A 16788-nucleotide genomic window follows, 5' to 3' on the forward strand; every position below is an offset into this window, starting at 1 on the left:
TATTCCGTCATAAGCAAACAGGAAAACGCTCACCCAGAGGCAAAGCTCCTATTAGCCAGGGACTTTAATGCAGGGAAACTTAATTGCCTGCCGTCTGTAAGCTGTTAGTGTCTTAACGACCGTTCCACCGGTGCATGTTCATTAATTGTTTATGGTTCATTAAACAAGCATGGGAAACAGTGTTAAAACCCTTTACAATGAAGATCTGCGAATTTATTTTGATTTTTACAAATTATCTTTGAAAGACAGTATCCTGATAAAGGGATGTTACTTTTTTTGCTGAGTTTATATATTATGCGGTGTCAGAGGAAGGCTAAAAAAAAATTAAAAACTCCAGTCACCCAAGTCATAGACTATTCTCTCTGCTACCGCACGGCAAGCGGTACCGGTGTTCCAAGTCTAGGACCATAAGGCTCCTTAACAGCTTCTACCCACAAGCCATAAGACTGATGAACAAATAATGAAATTGGCATCCGGACATTTTACATTGACATGTCCCTCCTACCATTGTTTTTACACTGCTGCTACTCAATGTGTGTTATCTATGCATAGTCACTTTAGCCCTACCTACACGTACAAAATAACTCTACTACCATTCCCCCACATATTGACTTGGTACCCATACCCCCTGTATATAGACTCATTATAGTTATTTTTATTGTGTTACTTTTTATTTTAATATTACTATTTATTACTTTAGTTTATGGAGTAAATATTTTCTTAACTCTTTCTTGAACTGCATTGTTGGTTAAGGGCTTGTAGGTAAGCATTTCACTGTAAGGTGCATTTTATTCGGTGCATGTGACAAATACAATTTGATTTGATATGTGTAGTGTTCTAAAACATTTCATTTGATGTGGAATCATGCGTTTTTTACGAATGAAGCATTTAAAAGTTATACTCCTTCAGAATGAATGGCAATTATTCATTTAAAAGTGCTAAGATCTATGTGGAAATTTCAGATTGCACCTTTAAAATAAAGTACAGTAAGTATAAAGTATTTGGTAATCAGTAACCTGAATATGGCATGTTGATATTTATTTCAAGCTAATATTGGTTCAATGTGACTTTCTTTGTTGTAGTGCTGAATACACACATCAACTCTGGACACTCTGAAGATGATGATGGTAGATATTTGTTCACTTCATCAAGCCTCCATCTCTTAATGCTTCATCCTATTTCTTTATTTGTGATTTTTAAAGTTAATTTTGGCTGGTGTCGTGTCTTTGGCTATGCCGGATTAAGTGATATGACATGCAAACCTATAAAATTATTTCTCTAATTAATATTACCTGATTAAGCTAATCATGTAAATGTAATTAACTAGAAAGTCGGGGCACCACGGAAGAACATTTATAGAGCCGTTATCTTCCGAATAAACTCTTAAAATACTTAGTAATACTTCGGTAGCAGTCAATATTAACCCTTATCTTATTTTCAGTCTCATAATGAAAGTTGTAAATTCTTGGCTATCTAAACGAACCCTGGCTAACAAGTTGAATCAGCAATACCAAATTGGGTTTAATTATTTATTTACTAAATACCTGAACTAATCACATAGAATACAAATGATGTCATACAGAAAACGTCCTGGTGGACGGAACCTGTATGAAAGTGGTTACACAAAGGAAAGGGGGTTGGGCTTGAATGAAAGAGCGGGAAGATTTAGGAACACAGAAACAGCAGCTATGCTATCGTAAATACATTATCTTATGCATTCTAAATTACCGCCCATTTGGAAAAGGAAAATGCAATAAATATTTACTCTGAGCTGCGCTTCGGTAGATTGGTCGTAGATGCTGGCCGGGTTGGCCAACAGATCTTCCTGTCCTCGGAAGAATGTCTCTGGTGGTAAATTGGATACGTGGTGGTATCTTCGTCCGTCTGTTAGACTGGATCCGTCGCCCGTCCTTTCCTAGCCCCCGTCTACAGCGGCCGCTGCTAACTCAACGGCTAGGAAGTATCACTTCTGTAGTGAATAAGCTCAAAGTTCATACCATTCGCCACCAAAGCTCACGCCGAGGTTGGCTTAGTTCTGTACTTGACATGTGTGTCCTTCTAACGTAGAGGCTGCAGACCTCACGTACTGGAACAACGTGGTTATCTTTTCATCAAAGGCTTATATAGTGGAGAGGGGGAAGGATGTGTTTCATCGTTTATAACCCCTGTCTCTTCACAGGGGTGGGCCACTGATCAAGCAGGGCACTTTCCTTATGAAAACCCAATTCTCTCATTTGGAAGCTAAAATTACATTTAATCTCCTAATAAACAATTTCAATATCAAACATTTGAATTGCATAACAATTCCATGTGACTCTGATAACTAGAGGGTGTATACTTTCTCAGGTACAGTTTGTCGTCCTGTCATCAGTCATAATGTCTCAGATGACAACCGAACTGACATACATACTCATTACGTTCCCAAGCATATTTCCAACTGGTTTTATTACCAAAATATGGTTCCTTTTCCCCATTTGTTTGATGTTCCCAGACTCTCTATATTTAACACAGGCTATTCAAGTCCTTCAGTAGGGTCAGAGAGGGGAAGGGAGAAAGGTATTTATGGGGGGGGGGGGGTCATAAACCTTACCCACAGGCCAACGTCATGACACTGGACATATTTTGAGTTTTTAGTCTCTCGAAATAACATGTGTATCATGCTGGTTTGAATTTGAGCAGGAGTGGCAAAGGCTTTTCTGACCATACACCCCAACAGCACCCAGATATTCAGTGGAGAGTCTGTCACTCTCAGATGTGACATACAGGGGGGGAGGAGTCACTGACTGGGAGTATATTGTTATAACCACTTGACATTGGGCCCCATTTTAAGGATGCTGATTAGTTGTTTTAGAAATGTCTAACTACATTTAATCATGATAGAGCAGATTCTATGTATGACTCAACTAACTACATGTGTCTTTCTACAGCTCTGCCTGTGGCCTCAGTGAGTGTCTCTCCTCAGGGTCTCCTCTACTCTGGAGAGACAGTTACTCTGATGTGTTCAGTAGGGTCTGACAGTAGCTGGAACTATCAGTGGTACAAAGACTGGAATGATAATGTAGTATCCCAGTCTGTCAGACACACTATAACAGGAGACACCCTCACCATCAGTAGAGCTGCTGAGTCTGACCAGGGTCAGTACTGGTGTGAAGGGAACAGAGTATCTAGACCCACATCTTCACAACCAGGTGGTCTCTTCACTCTCACTGTAAAAGGTGAGTTACTTTGTTGTGTTTTATTGATGTTGTTGACTATTTATATTGAGTCAATCATGGTCTGCGTGTCAGAATTGTTAGTTACAGTGAGCTCTAAAATTATTTGGACAGTGAATTATTTTCTGTTCTGTGAATCAATAACAAACATATTGTTAATTTATTATAGTACAGAGTCATTGTTTATACACCTATTTCTATTGAGAAGAGTATGTCCTGTACACTGACTCCTAAACTTCATGTTTGAACATAAAGGAAAACATTTATATAGAGGTTTCATCTTTGTATCTGTGCCATTATGGTGTCTGTTACAACACGGGCAGCACATCTACATGTTAATGTTGCATGGGCCATGTTCTACCAACTGTGTTACAGAGGACCACCATGTGGGTAGTGGACACTTCAGGAAAAAGAGTAGAGTATTGAGATGAATAGCCAACAGGGGGTTCCAACCCTCTAAGACCCCAAACATTGACATCTATTTGACCAAAACACTCTATTGCACTGTGCTCTACAACTATATACTACTCCACTGAACTGTACCCTTCTCTACTGTACTGTTCTGTACCCTACTCTAATGTACTGTGATCCTCTGAACTGTACCCTACTGTACTGGGATCATCTGAACTGTACCCTACTCTATTGTAGTGTGCTCTACTGAACTGTACCCTACTCTGTTATACTGGTGTCGTGTCTTTGGCTATGCCTGATTAAGTGATATGACATGCTAACTTATAAAATGATTTCTCTGTAATTAATATTACCTGATTAAGCTAATAATGTAAATGTAATTAACTAGAAAGTCAGGGCACCACGGAAGAACGTTTATAGAGCCGTTATCTTCCGAATAAACTCTTAAAATACTTTGTAATATTTTACATCGATAGCAGTCTATATTAACCCTTGTTTTATTTTCAGTCTCATAATGAAAGTTGTAAATTCTTGGTTATCTTCACGGACCCTGGCTAACAAGTTGAATCAGCAATACCAAATTGGGTTTAATTATTTATTTACTAAATACCTAACTAATCACACAGAATTACAAATACACAGAATACAATGATGTCATACAGAAAACGCCCCTGGTGGACGGAACCTGTATGAAAGCTGGTTACACAAAGGAAAGGGGGTTGGGCTTGAATGAAAGCGCGGGAAGATTTAGGAACACAGAAACAGCAGCTAGGCTATCGCAAATACATTATCTTATGCATTCTAAATTACCGCCCATTTGGAAAAGGAAAATGCAATAAATATTTACTCTGAGCTGCGCTTCGGTAGATTGGTCGTAGATGCTGGGCGGGTTGGCCAACAGACCTTCCTGTCCTCGCAAGAATGTCTCTGGTGGTAAATTGGATACGTGGTGGTATCTTCGTCCATCTGTTAGACTGGATCCGTCGTCCGTCCTTTCCTAGCCCACGTTACAGCGGCCGCTGCTAACTCAACGGCTAGGAAGTAGCACTTCTGTAGTGAATAAGCTCAAAGTTCATACCAGTTCATACCAGAGCTCACGCCGAGGTTGGCTTAGTTCTGTACTTGACATGTGTGTCCTAACGTAGAGGCTGCAGACCTCCCATACTGGAACCACTTTATCTTTTCGTCAAAGGCTTATATAGTGGAGAGGGGGAGGGAGGTGTTTCATCGTTTATAACCCCTGTCTCTTCACAGGGTTGGGCCACTGATCGAGCAGGGCACTTTCCTTATGAAAACCCAAATCTCTCATTCGGAAGCTAAAATTACATTTCATCTCCTAACAAACATTTTCAATATCAAACATATCAATTGCATAACAACTCCATGTGACTCTGATAACTAGAGGGCGTATACTTTCTCAGATACAGTTTATGTCGTCCTGTCATCAATCATAATGTCTCAGATGACAACCGAACTGACATACATACTCATTACGTTCCCAAGCATATTTCCAACTGGTTTTATTAACAAAATATGTGGTACCTTTCCCCATTTGTTTGATGTTCCCAGACTCTCTATATTTAACAGGCTATTCAAGTCCTTCAGTAGATTCAGAGAGGGGAAGGGAGAAAGGTATTTATGGGGGGGGGGTCATAAACCTTACCCACAGGCCAACATCATGACACTGGGTTCAACTGAACAGTTCCCTACTCTGTTGTATTATGCGCTACTGTACCCTACTGTACTGTGCTCTACTGAACTGTACCCTTCTCTGTTGTACTGTGCTCTACTATACTGTACACCACTCTATTGTACTGTGCTCTACTTAACTGTACCCTACTCTATTGTACTGTGCGCTGCTGTACCCTACTGTACCCTACAGAACTGTAGTTGTATGTATTGCACTGTGTTCTACTGAACTGTACCCTATTCTATTTACTGTGTTCTACTGAACTGTGCCCTTCTCTGTTGTACTGTGCTCTAGTGAACTACACTCTACTCTATTGTAATGTGCTCTACTGTACTGTACCCTACTCTATTGCACTGTGCTCTAATGAACTGTACCCTTCTGTACTGTACCCTACTTTACTGAATTCTACCCTACTCTGTTGTACTGTACACTACTCTACTGTACTGTGCTCTACTGAACTATACACTGCTCTATTGCTCTGTACTCTAATGAACTGTACCTTATACTACTATACTGTGCTATTCTGAACTGGACCCTACTCTATTGCACGGTGGTCAACTGAACTGTACCCTACTCTATTGTACTGTACACTACCGTACTCTACTGTACTGTACCCTACTCTATTGTGCTGTGCTCCACTGTACTGTGCTCTACTGTACTGTACCCTACTCTATTGCACTGTGCTCCACTGTACTGTTCTCAACTGAACTGTACCCTACTCTATTGCACTGTGCTCTACTGTACTGTACCCTACTCTACTCTCCTGTGCTCTACTGAACTATGCCATACTCTATTGCACTTTGCTCTAATGTACTGTACCCTACTCTATTGTACTGTGCTCAACTGAACTGTACCCTACTCTATTGCACTGTGCTCTACTGTACTGTACCCTAATCTCTTGTACTGTACTGCACTGTACCCTACTCAACTGTACTCTACTGTACTGTACCCTACACTATTGACCTGTGCTCTACTGAACTGTACCCTACTCTATTGTACTGTGCTCTACTGTACTGTACCCTACTCTATTGTACTGTGCTCAACTGAACTGTAACCTACTCAACTGTACTCTACTGTACTGTACCCTACACTTCTGACCTTTGCTCTACTGAACTGTACCCTACTCTATTGTACTGTACTCTACTGTTCTGTACCCTATTCAACTGTGCTCTACCCTAATCTACTGTACTGTGCTCTACTGAACTATACCCTACTCTATTGTACTGTACCCTACTCTATTGTACTGTACTGTCCGTAGCCCATCCACAGAGGACCACCATATGGGTAGTGGACAGTTCAGGAAATTGAGTAGAGTATTGAGATGTATAGCCAACAGGTGGCTCCAACCCTCCAAGACCCCAAACACTGACATATATTTAACAAAAACACTACAACTATATACTACTCTACTGTACTGTACCCTACTGTACTCTACTGTACTGTACCCTACTCTATTGTACTGTACTCTACTGAACTGTACCCTACTCTATTGTACTGTGCTCAACTGAACTGTACCCTACTCTATTGTACTGTTCTCAACTGAATTGTACCGTACTCTATTGTGCTGTGCTCTACCCTACTCTACTGTGCTCTTCTTTACTGTGCTCTATTGAACTGTACCCTACTATTTTGAACTGTGCTCTACTGTACTGTACCCCATCTATTTTACTGTGCTCTACTGTACTGTATTCTACTGTACTATACCCTACTCTATTGTACTGTGCTCTTCTGAACTGTACTTTACTGTACTCTAATTCAATGTTTTGCACTGTGCTCTACTGAATTGTACCCTGCTCTATTCTGTACCCTACTGTACTATGCTCTACTGAACTATACCCTACTTTATTGCAATGTCCTCAACTGAACTGTACCCTACTCTGTTGTGCTGTACCCTATCTCAACTGTACTGTGCACTACTGAACTATGCCCTACTCTATTGCACTGTGCTCTACTGTGCTGTACCCTAACCTATTGTACTCAACTGAATTGTACCCTACTCTATTGTACTCTACTGAACTATACCCTATCCTATTGTACTGTACCCTACTGTACTGTACTGTACCATTTTCTAATGTACTGTGCTCTACTGAACTGTACCTGACTTTATTGTACTGTACTCTAATGAACTGTACCCTACACTACTGTTCTGTGCTATACTGAAATGCACTCTACTCTATTGTTCTGTGCTCTACTGAACTGTACCCTACTCTGTTGTACGGTGCTCTGCTGAACTGTTCCCTATTTTGTACTGTACTGTGCTCTACTGTACTGTACCCTACTCTACTGACCTGTGCTCTACTGAATTATACCCTACTCTATTGTACTGTGCTCTACTGTACTGTACTGGATCCTACTCTTCTATACTGTACCCTACTCTAATTTCCCGTGCTCTACTGTACAATTCCCTTCTCTACATTACTGTGTTCTACTGAACTGTACCCTACTATATTGCTCTGTGCTCTACTGTAACCTACTGTACTGTACCCTACTCTACTGTACTGTGCTCTACTGAACTATACCCTACTCTATTGTACTGTGCTCTAGTGTACTATACCCTACCCTACTGTACTATGCTCTTCTGTACTATACCCTACTTTACTATACTGTGCTCTACTTTACTGTACCATACTCTACTGTACTGTACTGTACACTACCCTTCTGTGCTCTACTGTACAATTCCCTACTCTACTGTACCCTACTCTACTGTGCTTTAATGAACTGTACCCGACTCTATTGTACTGTACTCTAATGACCTGTACTCTACTCTATTGTACTGTACCCTACTCTATTGTGCTGTACACTACTGAACTGTGCCCTACTCTTTTGTACTGTACTCTACTGTGCTCTACTGAACTGTACCCTATTCTATTGTAATGTACTCTTCTGAACTGTACCCTACTCTTTTGCTCTGTGTCTACTGTACCCTACTCTATTGTACTATACCCTACTGACCTCTATCCTACTCTGTTGTACTGTACTTCTCTACTGTTCTGTGCTCTAATGAACTATACACTGCTCTATTGCACTGTGCTCTACTGAACTGTACCCTACTCTATTGTACTCTACTGTACTCTAGTTGAATGTATTGCACTGAGTTCTGCTGAACTGGACTCTACTCTATTGCACGGTGGTCAACTGAACTGTACCCTACTCTACTGTACTTTACCCTACTCTTCCGTACTGTGCTCTAGTGAACTGTACCCTACTCAACTGTACTCTACTGAACTATAACCTACTCTATTGTACTGTGCTCAAATGAACTGTACCCTACTTTATTGTGCTGTGCTCTACCCTACTCTACTGTACTTTACTGTACTTTACTGTGCTCTATTGAACAGTACCCTACCCTATTGTACTGAACTGTACCCCACTCTATTGTACTGTACTCTACAGTACTATACCCTTCTCCACTGTACCCTACTACAATGTACTGTACTCTACTGAACTGTACCCTACTCTCTTGCACTGTGCTCTACTGTACTGTGCTCAACTGAACTGTACCCTACTCTATTGTACTGTACCCTAACCTGCTCTACTCTTCCTTGCTCTACTGAACTGTACCCTACTCTATTGTAATGTGCTCTACCCTACTGTGCTCTATTGACCTGTACCCTACTCTATTGTACTCTACTTTACCCTACTCTATTTTTTTCTTCTTTTTTACCTTTATTTAAATAGGCAAGTTAGTTAAGAACAAATTCTTATTTTCAATGACAGCCTAGGAACAGTGGGTTAACTGCCTTGTTCAGAGGCAGAACGACAGATTTTTACCTTGTCAGCTCAGGGATTCGATCTTGCAACCTTTCGGTTACTTGTCCAACGCTCCAACCACTAGGCTACCTGCCGCCCCGATTGTACTGTGCTCTACTGAGCTGTACCCTACTCTACTGTACTTGAATGTATTGTACTGTGTTCTGCTGTATTGTGCTTTGCTGTACTGTACCCTACTTTACTGTACTCTACTTTACTGTACTCTACTGTGTTCTACTGTACTGTACTCAAGTTTACTCTACTTGAGTTTCTTACAATTGAAGAAAGGGCCCATGGACTCAGGATCTAGTGGTCTTGGGACCACTCGGGATCTAGTGGACTTGGTCTTTAACTTGTTATGGTCTAAATTCACTGGTTCTGGATATTGGGACCAATGGTCTGGTCTTAAACTTGGTTTACATGGACTTAGATAGACATTGCCTCATTGTCTTCCTGTATGTTCCATTATGGCATCTATGAGAGCATGGGCAGCTACATTGAGGCCATCTCCATCTCAAATTTGAAATCCTCAACTACTTCTACTACTTCTATGAGTTGGCAAACGAATTGAAAGGGTGTACACTGCCACCTAGTGTGTTTGGACAGGTATAAAGTCAAGGTTGGTGATTTACTGCCACCTGCAGTTATAGAATGTTTACTCACGATTATAATTAATTGGGTATCCCCCCTGATGACCTGTATGGAATTATGTGATCCTTTCGTAACCCATAGGAATTCCAACCCAGTTGAATACTTAAAAATTGTGAAAGCCCTCAATAGTGCTGCCCATGCTAAAACATGCTTTTGGGCACTATAGTCCTCTATCTTTCTCTGAGGCAACCCAATTAGAGGAAGACAATACTCTCTGATCATTGGCTGATCACTCCCAAACCATAGAAATCCCCACCCAGTTGACTACTTTAAATGGTGGAAGCCGTCAATGGCAATGTTTATGGTAAAATTAGTTTTATGCATCTAGCTTTCTCTATTTTTGAAACCTTACACCGAAACACCTGCTATTTTGCCAAAATACTGATAGGAAAAGTGATAATTAACCATCTAACAACATAATTAATTAGATGCATAAGTAATTAAATCAATCAACAAGTTCCAGATTAATACAATCAACATTGAACATTTTACAAAGAACAATAGAGATTATTTTTCTCTAAATTCAATTTAAAGGTTTTGAAAATTGGTTAAAAATCATGTTTTTACTGTTTAGTTAATTTGGAATGCAAATACAATTTCTAAAATGAATCTGTAATAGGTTATTCCACCAGTTTAGTGTGGTGGTAGGAATTCGGGTATGCAATAGAAACAAAGTGTGTGAGAAGTATATATGTCTATCTGACAGATGTTGGAAGACGTGTGTTGAAAGTTGGGCAAAATAGGATACAAATTAGAAAACAAATGTAAAGCCCCAATGTGCACCACTTCTGTAGAATGATCCATAAACAAATGATAGTTTTAACATTGTTTTGAGGCTTTACATTGTTTGTTTAAATTTACATTGTTTACAAATATTGGAGAAAAACCAATTATATTCTTCAAGAATCAATACCGGTATTCATTATATCATTTATTTATAAGTCCAAAAATGGATGTAGCAACTAACTATTCTAGCTTTAAATTCAACATACACCTATAATGAACTTTCCAAAACCGCTGTTAGGTTCTTATTTTTCAGAGTAAATAACTCACGGACACTAGAGAAGCTTTAACCAAGTTTAATCATTCCTCAAAGGTTCTGTACAGCTGAAAACAGACAGCTAAAGATTTCAGACTTCACAGTTTATATGCATCCTACTTAAGACACTCCCCTTTCTCTCCAATCCTTACATTTTATGGCTCTACAGGAAGCTAATAAAGAGGGTAACAGGATTCCAAACATGTATTACTCTCTTAAGAGAATCTGTCCTCACTTCCTGACCTCAACCCCTCTTTCATCTAATACGCAGATGTCCATCTGTCTCCCCTGTATCAACACATCTCTCTCCTCTATCAAACACATTACAAAGCCTTCCTCTTTCTTCTGAGAACCATTAACTTCTAACATAACCCAGTATCTTTCATTTCCTATCATTCATTTAATATCTCAATGTTCAAAGTTTAGCCGATCCCTAAATTGATGGAAATTTCTAAGGTTTCCATATGTTTTGATATTCAGTGCTCTTTTCTCTCAGCTCTGCCTGAAACTACAGTGACCGTAAATCCAAACCCTGTGTACCCCGGAGAAACAGTCACTCTGACGTGTTCAGCTGGGTCTTACAGTGACTGGAGCTATAAATGGTACAAAGACAACAGTGAGATTAGCTTGTCCCAGTATAAATACCTTAATACTAGATCCACCATCAGTAGAGTTACTGAGTCTGACCAGGGTCTCTACTGGTGTCAGGGAGAGAGAAGATCCAGACCCACATCTTCATCCATCAGTGATGCTGTCACTGTTACTGTGAATAGTGAGAACTTTAGTTGTTGTTGTTGTTGTTGTTATCTTATCACTCAAACCCATTGAAATACCAACAGACTATCTGCCAAAGACCACACTGACTTCAGACAAAGAGAACATATTCACAGGAGACAGTGTGACACTGAGCTGTACTGTAGAGTCTTCTGGATGGAAGTTTTACTGGTACAGACACAGACCAGACTCTACACCAGTAACCACAACCTCTGGATACTCCTACACACTCAGCTGGGTCAGTGTCTCTGATGGAGGACAGTACTGGTGCAGAGCTGGGAGAGGAGACCCAGTCTACTACACCCTGTACAGTGACCCAGTCCAGATAATCATTACTGGTGAGTCTAAAACAGTTTTATGATAAAGTGTTATTTTATATGGATAGATGGTAATCTATGGTATAATATGTTGTCTGTTTACTGTATCACAACAATGATAGCTAACTTGAAGCTATAGTGCAACTGTTAATTCAGTTAGTTGTGTCTGTGCAGAGAGACCTGTTGCTGTTCTGATCCTCCAACCCAACTGGACCCAGATATTCAGAGGAGAGACTGTTACTATGAGATGTGACATACAGGGAGGAGGAGACACTGACTGGAACTACAGATGGTATAAGAATAGTCAGTTATTCAGCCCCTTTAACACAAAGCCTGAGTACAGAATCAGTCCTGTCTACAGGTCTAACAGTGATTCATATACCTGTGAGGGTGTAAAGGGAAACAAGTTCTCCAAGACCAGTGAGGCTGTAAAACTGACCGTGTCTGGTAAGTCTATCTAATCATGTATAAAATAAATTGGGTTCACTAGAATACTTTCTAAGACTGAAAGGTTGAAACCTGTCCTCTATCAAATCACAGATCAACCCCAACCTGTCCTGAGTATCTCTCCTCAGTGGCTGAACCCTGGAGACTCAGTGACTCTGAGCTGTGAAGTTGACAAGACTTCTACAGGCTGGAGGTTCTCCTGGTACAGGACTGTTCCCTACAGAGCTGGGTTACCCTCCCTATCAGACAAGTCTTACTCTCTACAGCCCCTATCTGACAATGTGACTAGTGAAGACTCCTACACTCTGATCCCTGCTGGTGCTACTCCCACAGGAGGATATGTGTGTAGAGCTGGGAGAGGAGACCCAGTCTATGATACACTCTACAGTCAACCTCAGTTTCTCTGGTCAGGAGGTAACTAACTGCATTGAAACTGTATTGAATTATATTTAAGTCACCCTCATGTATATATAACTATAGGTCTGACTCTGTCTCTCTTTGTTTCAGATCTGCACCCTTCAGTGTCTCTTACAGTAAATCCCAACACAACTCAACACTTTACATCAAATTCTCTCTCACTGATCTGTGAGCTGAAGGGGAACTCTACTGGATGGAGACTGAAGAGATACACAGAGACAGCATGGCCGTCACAGTGTCCATCTACCTGGAGATCAATAACAGAATCCACCTGCACCATCACATCATTGGACACATGGTCCAGTGGAGTGTTCTGGTGTGAGTCTGGATCAGGAGAGTACAGTAATGCTGTCAACATCACAGTAAATGGTACATCTGTTGTACAACATTCACTAGCGTTTTTACATTTCAATGCATGTTATGTTTCATTCTGTAACTGAATGATTGCGTCTCATAAAATAAAACACAAGGTCATAAGATGTTGATATATTGTGAGTGATGACTCCAGATTTACAGTATTATTTATATATTATGTTACACAGATGGTGATGTGATCCTGGAGAGTCCTGTCCATCCTGTGACTGAAGGAGACTCTGTGACTCTGACCTGTACATTTAGATATCAGGAAACAAATCCTAACCCCAAGACTGATTTCTACAAAGATGGAGTACTCATAAAGAATGAGACCACAGGAGAGATGACCATCCCTACAGTATCCAAGTCAGATGAAGGATTCTATAAGTGTAAATCTGGTCAAGGAGAATCACCAGAGACCTGGGTGACAGTGAGAGGTCAGAAGAGCAGTGTGTGTGCATGTGAGAAGAGCAGTGTGTGTGTTCAATTGTCTTGATGGTAAAACATGTGTTTTTCTAGTCCCTCCAGGTTCCGTTGTCTCCATCTCTCTGACCAGGCTGCTGTGTGGTCTACTGGTGGTGTCTCCATTTCTACTGGTGTCCATCGTGCTGACGGTGAAATGCTGCAGGGCTCGAGGTGAGAACTTTCTTTCAGCGTATTTACAATCAGCTTATCCAGCTTGATTATCTCCTTTATGTCATGCTCTCTGATTGTTTACATTGTATAGCTGTGTACAGTTGAAAGAGCAGTTGGATCAGTTTAACTCTAGTGCTACTTTCCATCCATTATATTCCTGTAGGTTTGTGTTCAACAGTCACATCTCCTCAAGACCAGATACCATGTGATGATGTCATTGAACAGAACGAATCATCAGTGTGATCATTACAGTATGAACTGTAAGCTGAACAACCACTTTTATGATTGTTAAGGTTTTACCGTTGATATATGATAGTGTTTACTGAGTTTAATATCACTGAATGGAATTTCACAAATGCTGAATATTATCAGTTTCTAAGTTGAGGTTCTCAGCTTTTGCTGGCTTGTATCTTTTCCTTTGTATTGTTGATGTTGATTTTTCATGAAATATTACACTTACCTGTCTTTATTTCAGTTTGTTAATTAAACAAGAGTGTAGTGCCTGTTTTTGTTTAAAAGTATAATTTTTTGTGTGTTGTATTTTACATAATGTCATGTTTTTTACATGCGGGTGGGAATAGAGTATACAGTATGTGAAACTTCTCAGTTTTTAATTTGAATTTAAAATACTAAATATGTGTTTATTCTTGATATGCCGACCTGCTCTAACAGTTGAGTTGGAACACGTAGCTATAGTTTGTTATTAAAAATGTATATTTACATAATGCAGCTTTAATGCTTATTTTTATATTAAAGGAAGACTCAGCGAAATGACTACAAGTAGCATCGCAGATATTGAAAGTACTGTACACAAAGTACTGTACCTGCGCATATGCACGGGTTCACTTCACGCTGTTCACAGTGTGGTAGCCACAGGATCTAAACAGCAGAGAAGTTGAGCCTCAAGCTTCAACACTTAGTTGTTGTGGAAATTGAACCACTATTTATTTATTTTCTGCATCTGTCATATCACTGAGTCTACCTTTAAAAATAACTTACTTTTAACTTATATTTATTTTGAAATACTGTCTACTAAATATATTGTAAAAAAGTGTTTTACAGCAGATATACATTTTTAACATGTAAGTGCTGTAAAATAATTTCAGTAGTTGTTAAAGGAGCCAGATGAATGTTCCACTGAGGAACTTAAAAATGGAGAAGATGTGACGTATTTTGTACTCATTCTCATACACTGGGGCAAAAAAGTATTTAGTCAGCCATCAATTGTGCAAGTTCTCCCACTTAAAAAGATGAGAGAGGCCTGTAATTTTCATCATAGGTACACTTCAACTATGACAGACAAAATGAGAAAAGTCAATCACATTGTAGGATTTTTAATGAATTTATTTCCAAATTATGGTGGAAAATAAGTATTTGGTCAACAACAAAAGTTTATCTCAATACTTTGTTATATACCCTGTGTTGGCAATGACACAGGTCAAACGTTTTCTGTAAGGTTTTCACACACTGTTGCTGGTATTTTGGCCCATTCCTCCATGCAGATCTCCTCTAGAGCAGTGATGTTTTGGGGCTGTTGCTGGGCAACACAGACTTTCAACCCCCTCCAAATATTTTCAATGGGGTTGAGATCTGGAGACTGGCTAGGCCACTCCAGGACCTTGAAATGCTTCTTACGAAGCCACTCCTTCGTTGCCCGGACGGTGTGTTTGGGATCATTGTCATGCTGAAAGACCCAGCCACGTTTCATCTTCAATGCCCTTGCTGATGGAAGGAGGTTTTCACTCAAAATCTCACAATACATGGCCCCATTCATTCTTTCTTTTACACGGATCAGTCGTCCTGGTCCCTTTGCAGAAAAACAGCCCCAAAGCATGATGTTTCCACCCCCATGCTTCACAGTAGGTATGGTGTTCTTTGGATGCAACTCAGCATTCTTTGTCCTCCAAACACGACGAGTTGAGTTTTTACCAAAAAGTTATATTTTGGTTTCATCTGACCATATGACATTCTCCCAATCCTCTTCTGGATCATCCAAATGCTCTCTAGCAAACTTCAGATGGGCCTGGACATGTACTGGCTTAAGCAGGGGGACACGTCTGGCACTGCAGGATTTGAGTCCCTGGTGGCGTAGTGTGTTACTGATGGTAGGCTTTGTTACTTTGGTCCCAGCTCTCTGCAGGTCATTCACTAGGTCCCCCCGTGTGCTTCTGGGATTTTTGCTCACCGATCTTGTGATCATTTTGACCCCACGGGGTGAGATCTTGCGTGGAGCCCCAGATTGAGGGAGATTATCAGTAGTCTTGTACGTCTTCCATTTCCTAATAATTGCTCCCACTGTTGATTTCTTCAAACCAAGCTGCTTACCTATTGCAGATTCAGTCTTCCCAGCCTGGTGCAGGTCTACAATTTTGTTTCTGGTGTCCTTTGACAGCTCTTTGGTCTTGGCCATAGTGGAGTTTGGAGTGTGACTGTTTGAGGTTGTGGACAGGTGTCTTTTATACTGATAACAAGTTCAAACAGGTGCCATTAATACAGGTAACGAGTGGAGGACAGAGGAGCCTCTTAAAGAAGAAGTTACAGGTCTGTGAGAGCCAGAAATGTTGCTTGTTTGTAGGTGACCAAATACTTATTTTCCACCATAATTTGTAAATAAATTCATAAAAAATCCTACAATGTGATTTTCTGGATTTTTTTTCTCATTTTGTCTGTCATAGTTGACGTGTACCTATGATGAAAATTACAGGCCTCTCATCTTAAGTGGGAGAACTTGCACAATTGGTGGCTGACTAAATACTTTTTTGCCCCACTGTATATCTGATAATAAGTGGTGATTTCCCACATCATTTTATTGCTTTGAAATAACTTGATTTAAGGACATATTCATTTTACTCTCTGTATTTCTGAGTTGAAACAATGCATTTACATCTGGAACGTTTCTATACTTTTCTTATTATGTAAAGCAACACTTTTTAACTAAATCTCTATGCACCATAGCGCTGTCAGTCTTCTGTAAACCACATTCAGATTGACTTGTACTGATATGAACCCATACAGAAGTGTTCCATGTCTGTACTATTATGATGAGATAGAGAGAGGAAGGAATAAGAGGGCAGACCCAGTAGACTGAGG

At 40.1% G+C, this 16788-nt stretch overlaps 1 protein-coding gene across 1 annotated transcript; it reads left to right on the forward strand.

Annotated features, from left to right (window-relative positions):
* The first annotated feature begins 1087 nt into the window (after window positions 1-1087).
* LOC106592170 (Fc receptor-like protein 5) lies at window positions 1088-14973 on the forward strand. The gene is made up of 9 exons (XM_014183479.2): window positions 1088-1127; window positions 2928-3215; window positions 11593-11865; window positions 12019-12291; window positions 12385-12705; window positions 12799-13077; window positions 13251-13499; window positions 13582-13698; window positions 13862-14973. The coding sequence occupies exons 2-9, from the start codon at window positions 2996-2998 to the stop codon at window positions 13939-13941; spliced, it is 1812 nt and encodes a 603-aa protein (XP_014038954.2). The 5' UTR covers window positions 1088-1127; window positions 2928-2995; the 3' UTR covers window positions 13942-14973.
* Window positions 14974-16788: the final 1815 nt, after the last annotated feature.

Source organism: Salmo salar, chromosome ssa18 (assembly GCF_905237065.1).
Source record: "Salmo salar chromosome ssa18, Ssal_v3.1, whole genome shotgun sequence".
In the NCBI taxonomy this organism is placed as follows: Eukaryota; Metazoa; Chordata; class Actinopteri; order Salmoniformes; family Salmonidae; genus Salmo; species Salmo salar.

What these genes read in the sequence shown, in the direction of transcription:
- LOC106592170 (XM_014183479.2), top strand. Translation starts at nt 2,996, where the DNA reads ATGTGTTCAGTAGGGTCTGACAGTAGCTGGAACTATCAGTGGTACAAA. An exon ending in TCAGTTTCTCTGGTCAGGAG is followed by an intron (nt 12,706 to 12,798) that starts GTAACTAACTGC and finishes TCTTTGTTTCAG; the next exon opens with ATCTGCACCCTTCAGTGTCT. An exon ending in GAAATGCTGCAGGGCTCGAG is followed by an intron (nt 13,699 to 13,861) that starts GTGAGAACTTTC and finishes ATATTCCTGTAG; the next exon opens with GTTTGTGTTCAACAGTCACA.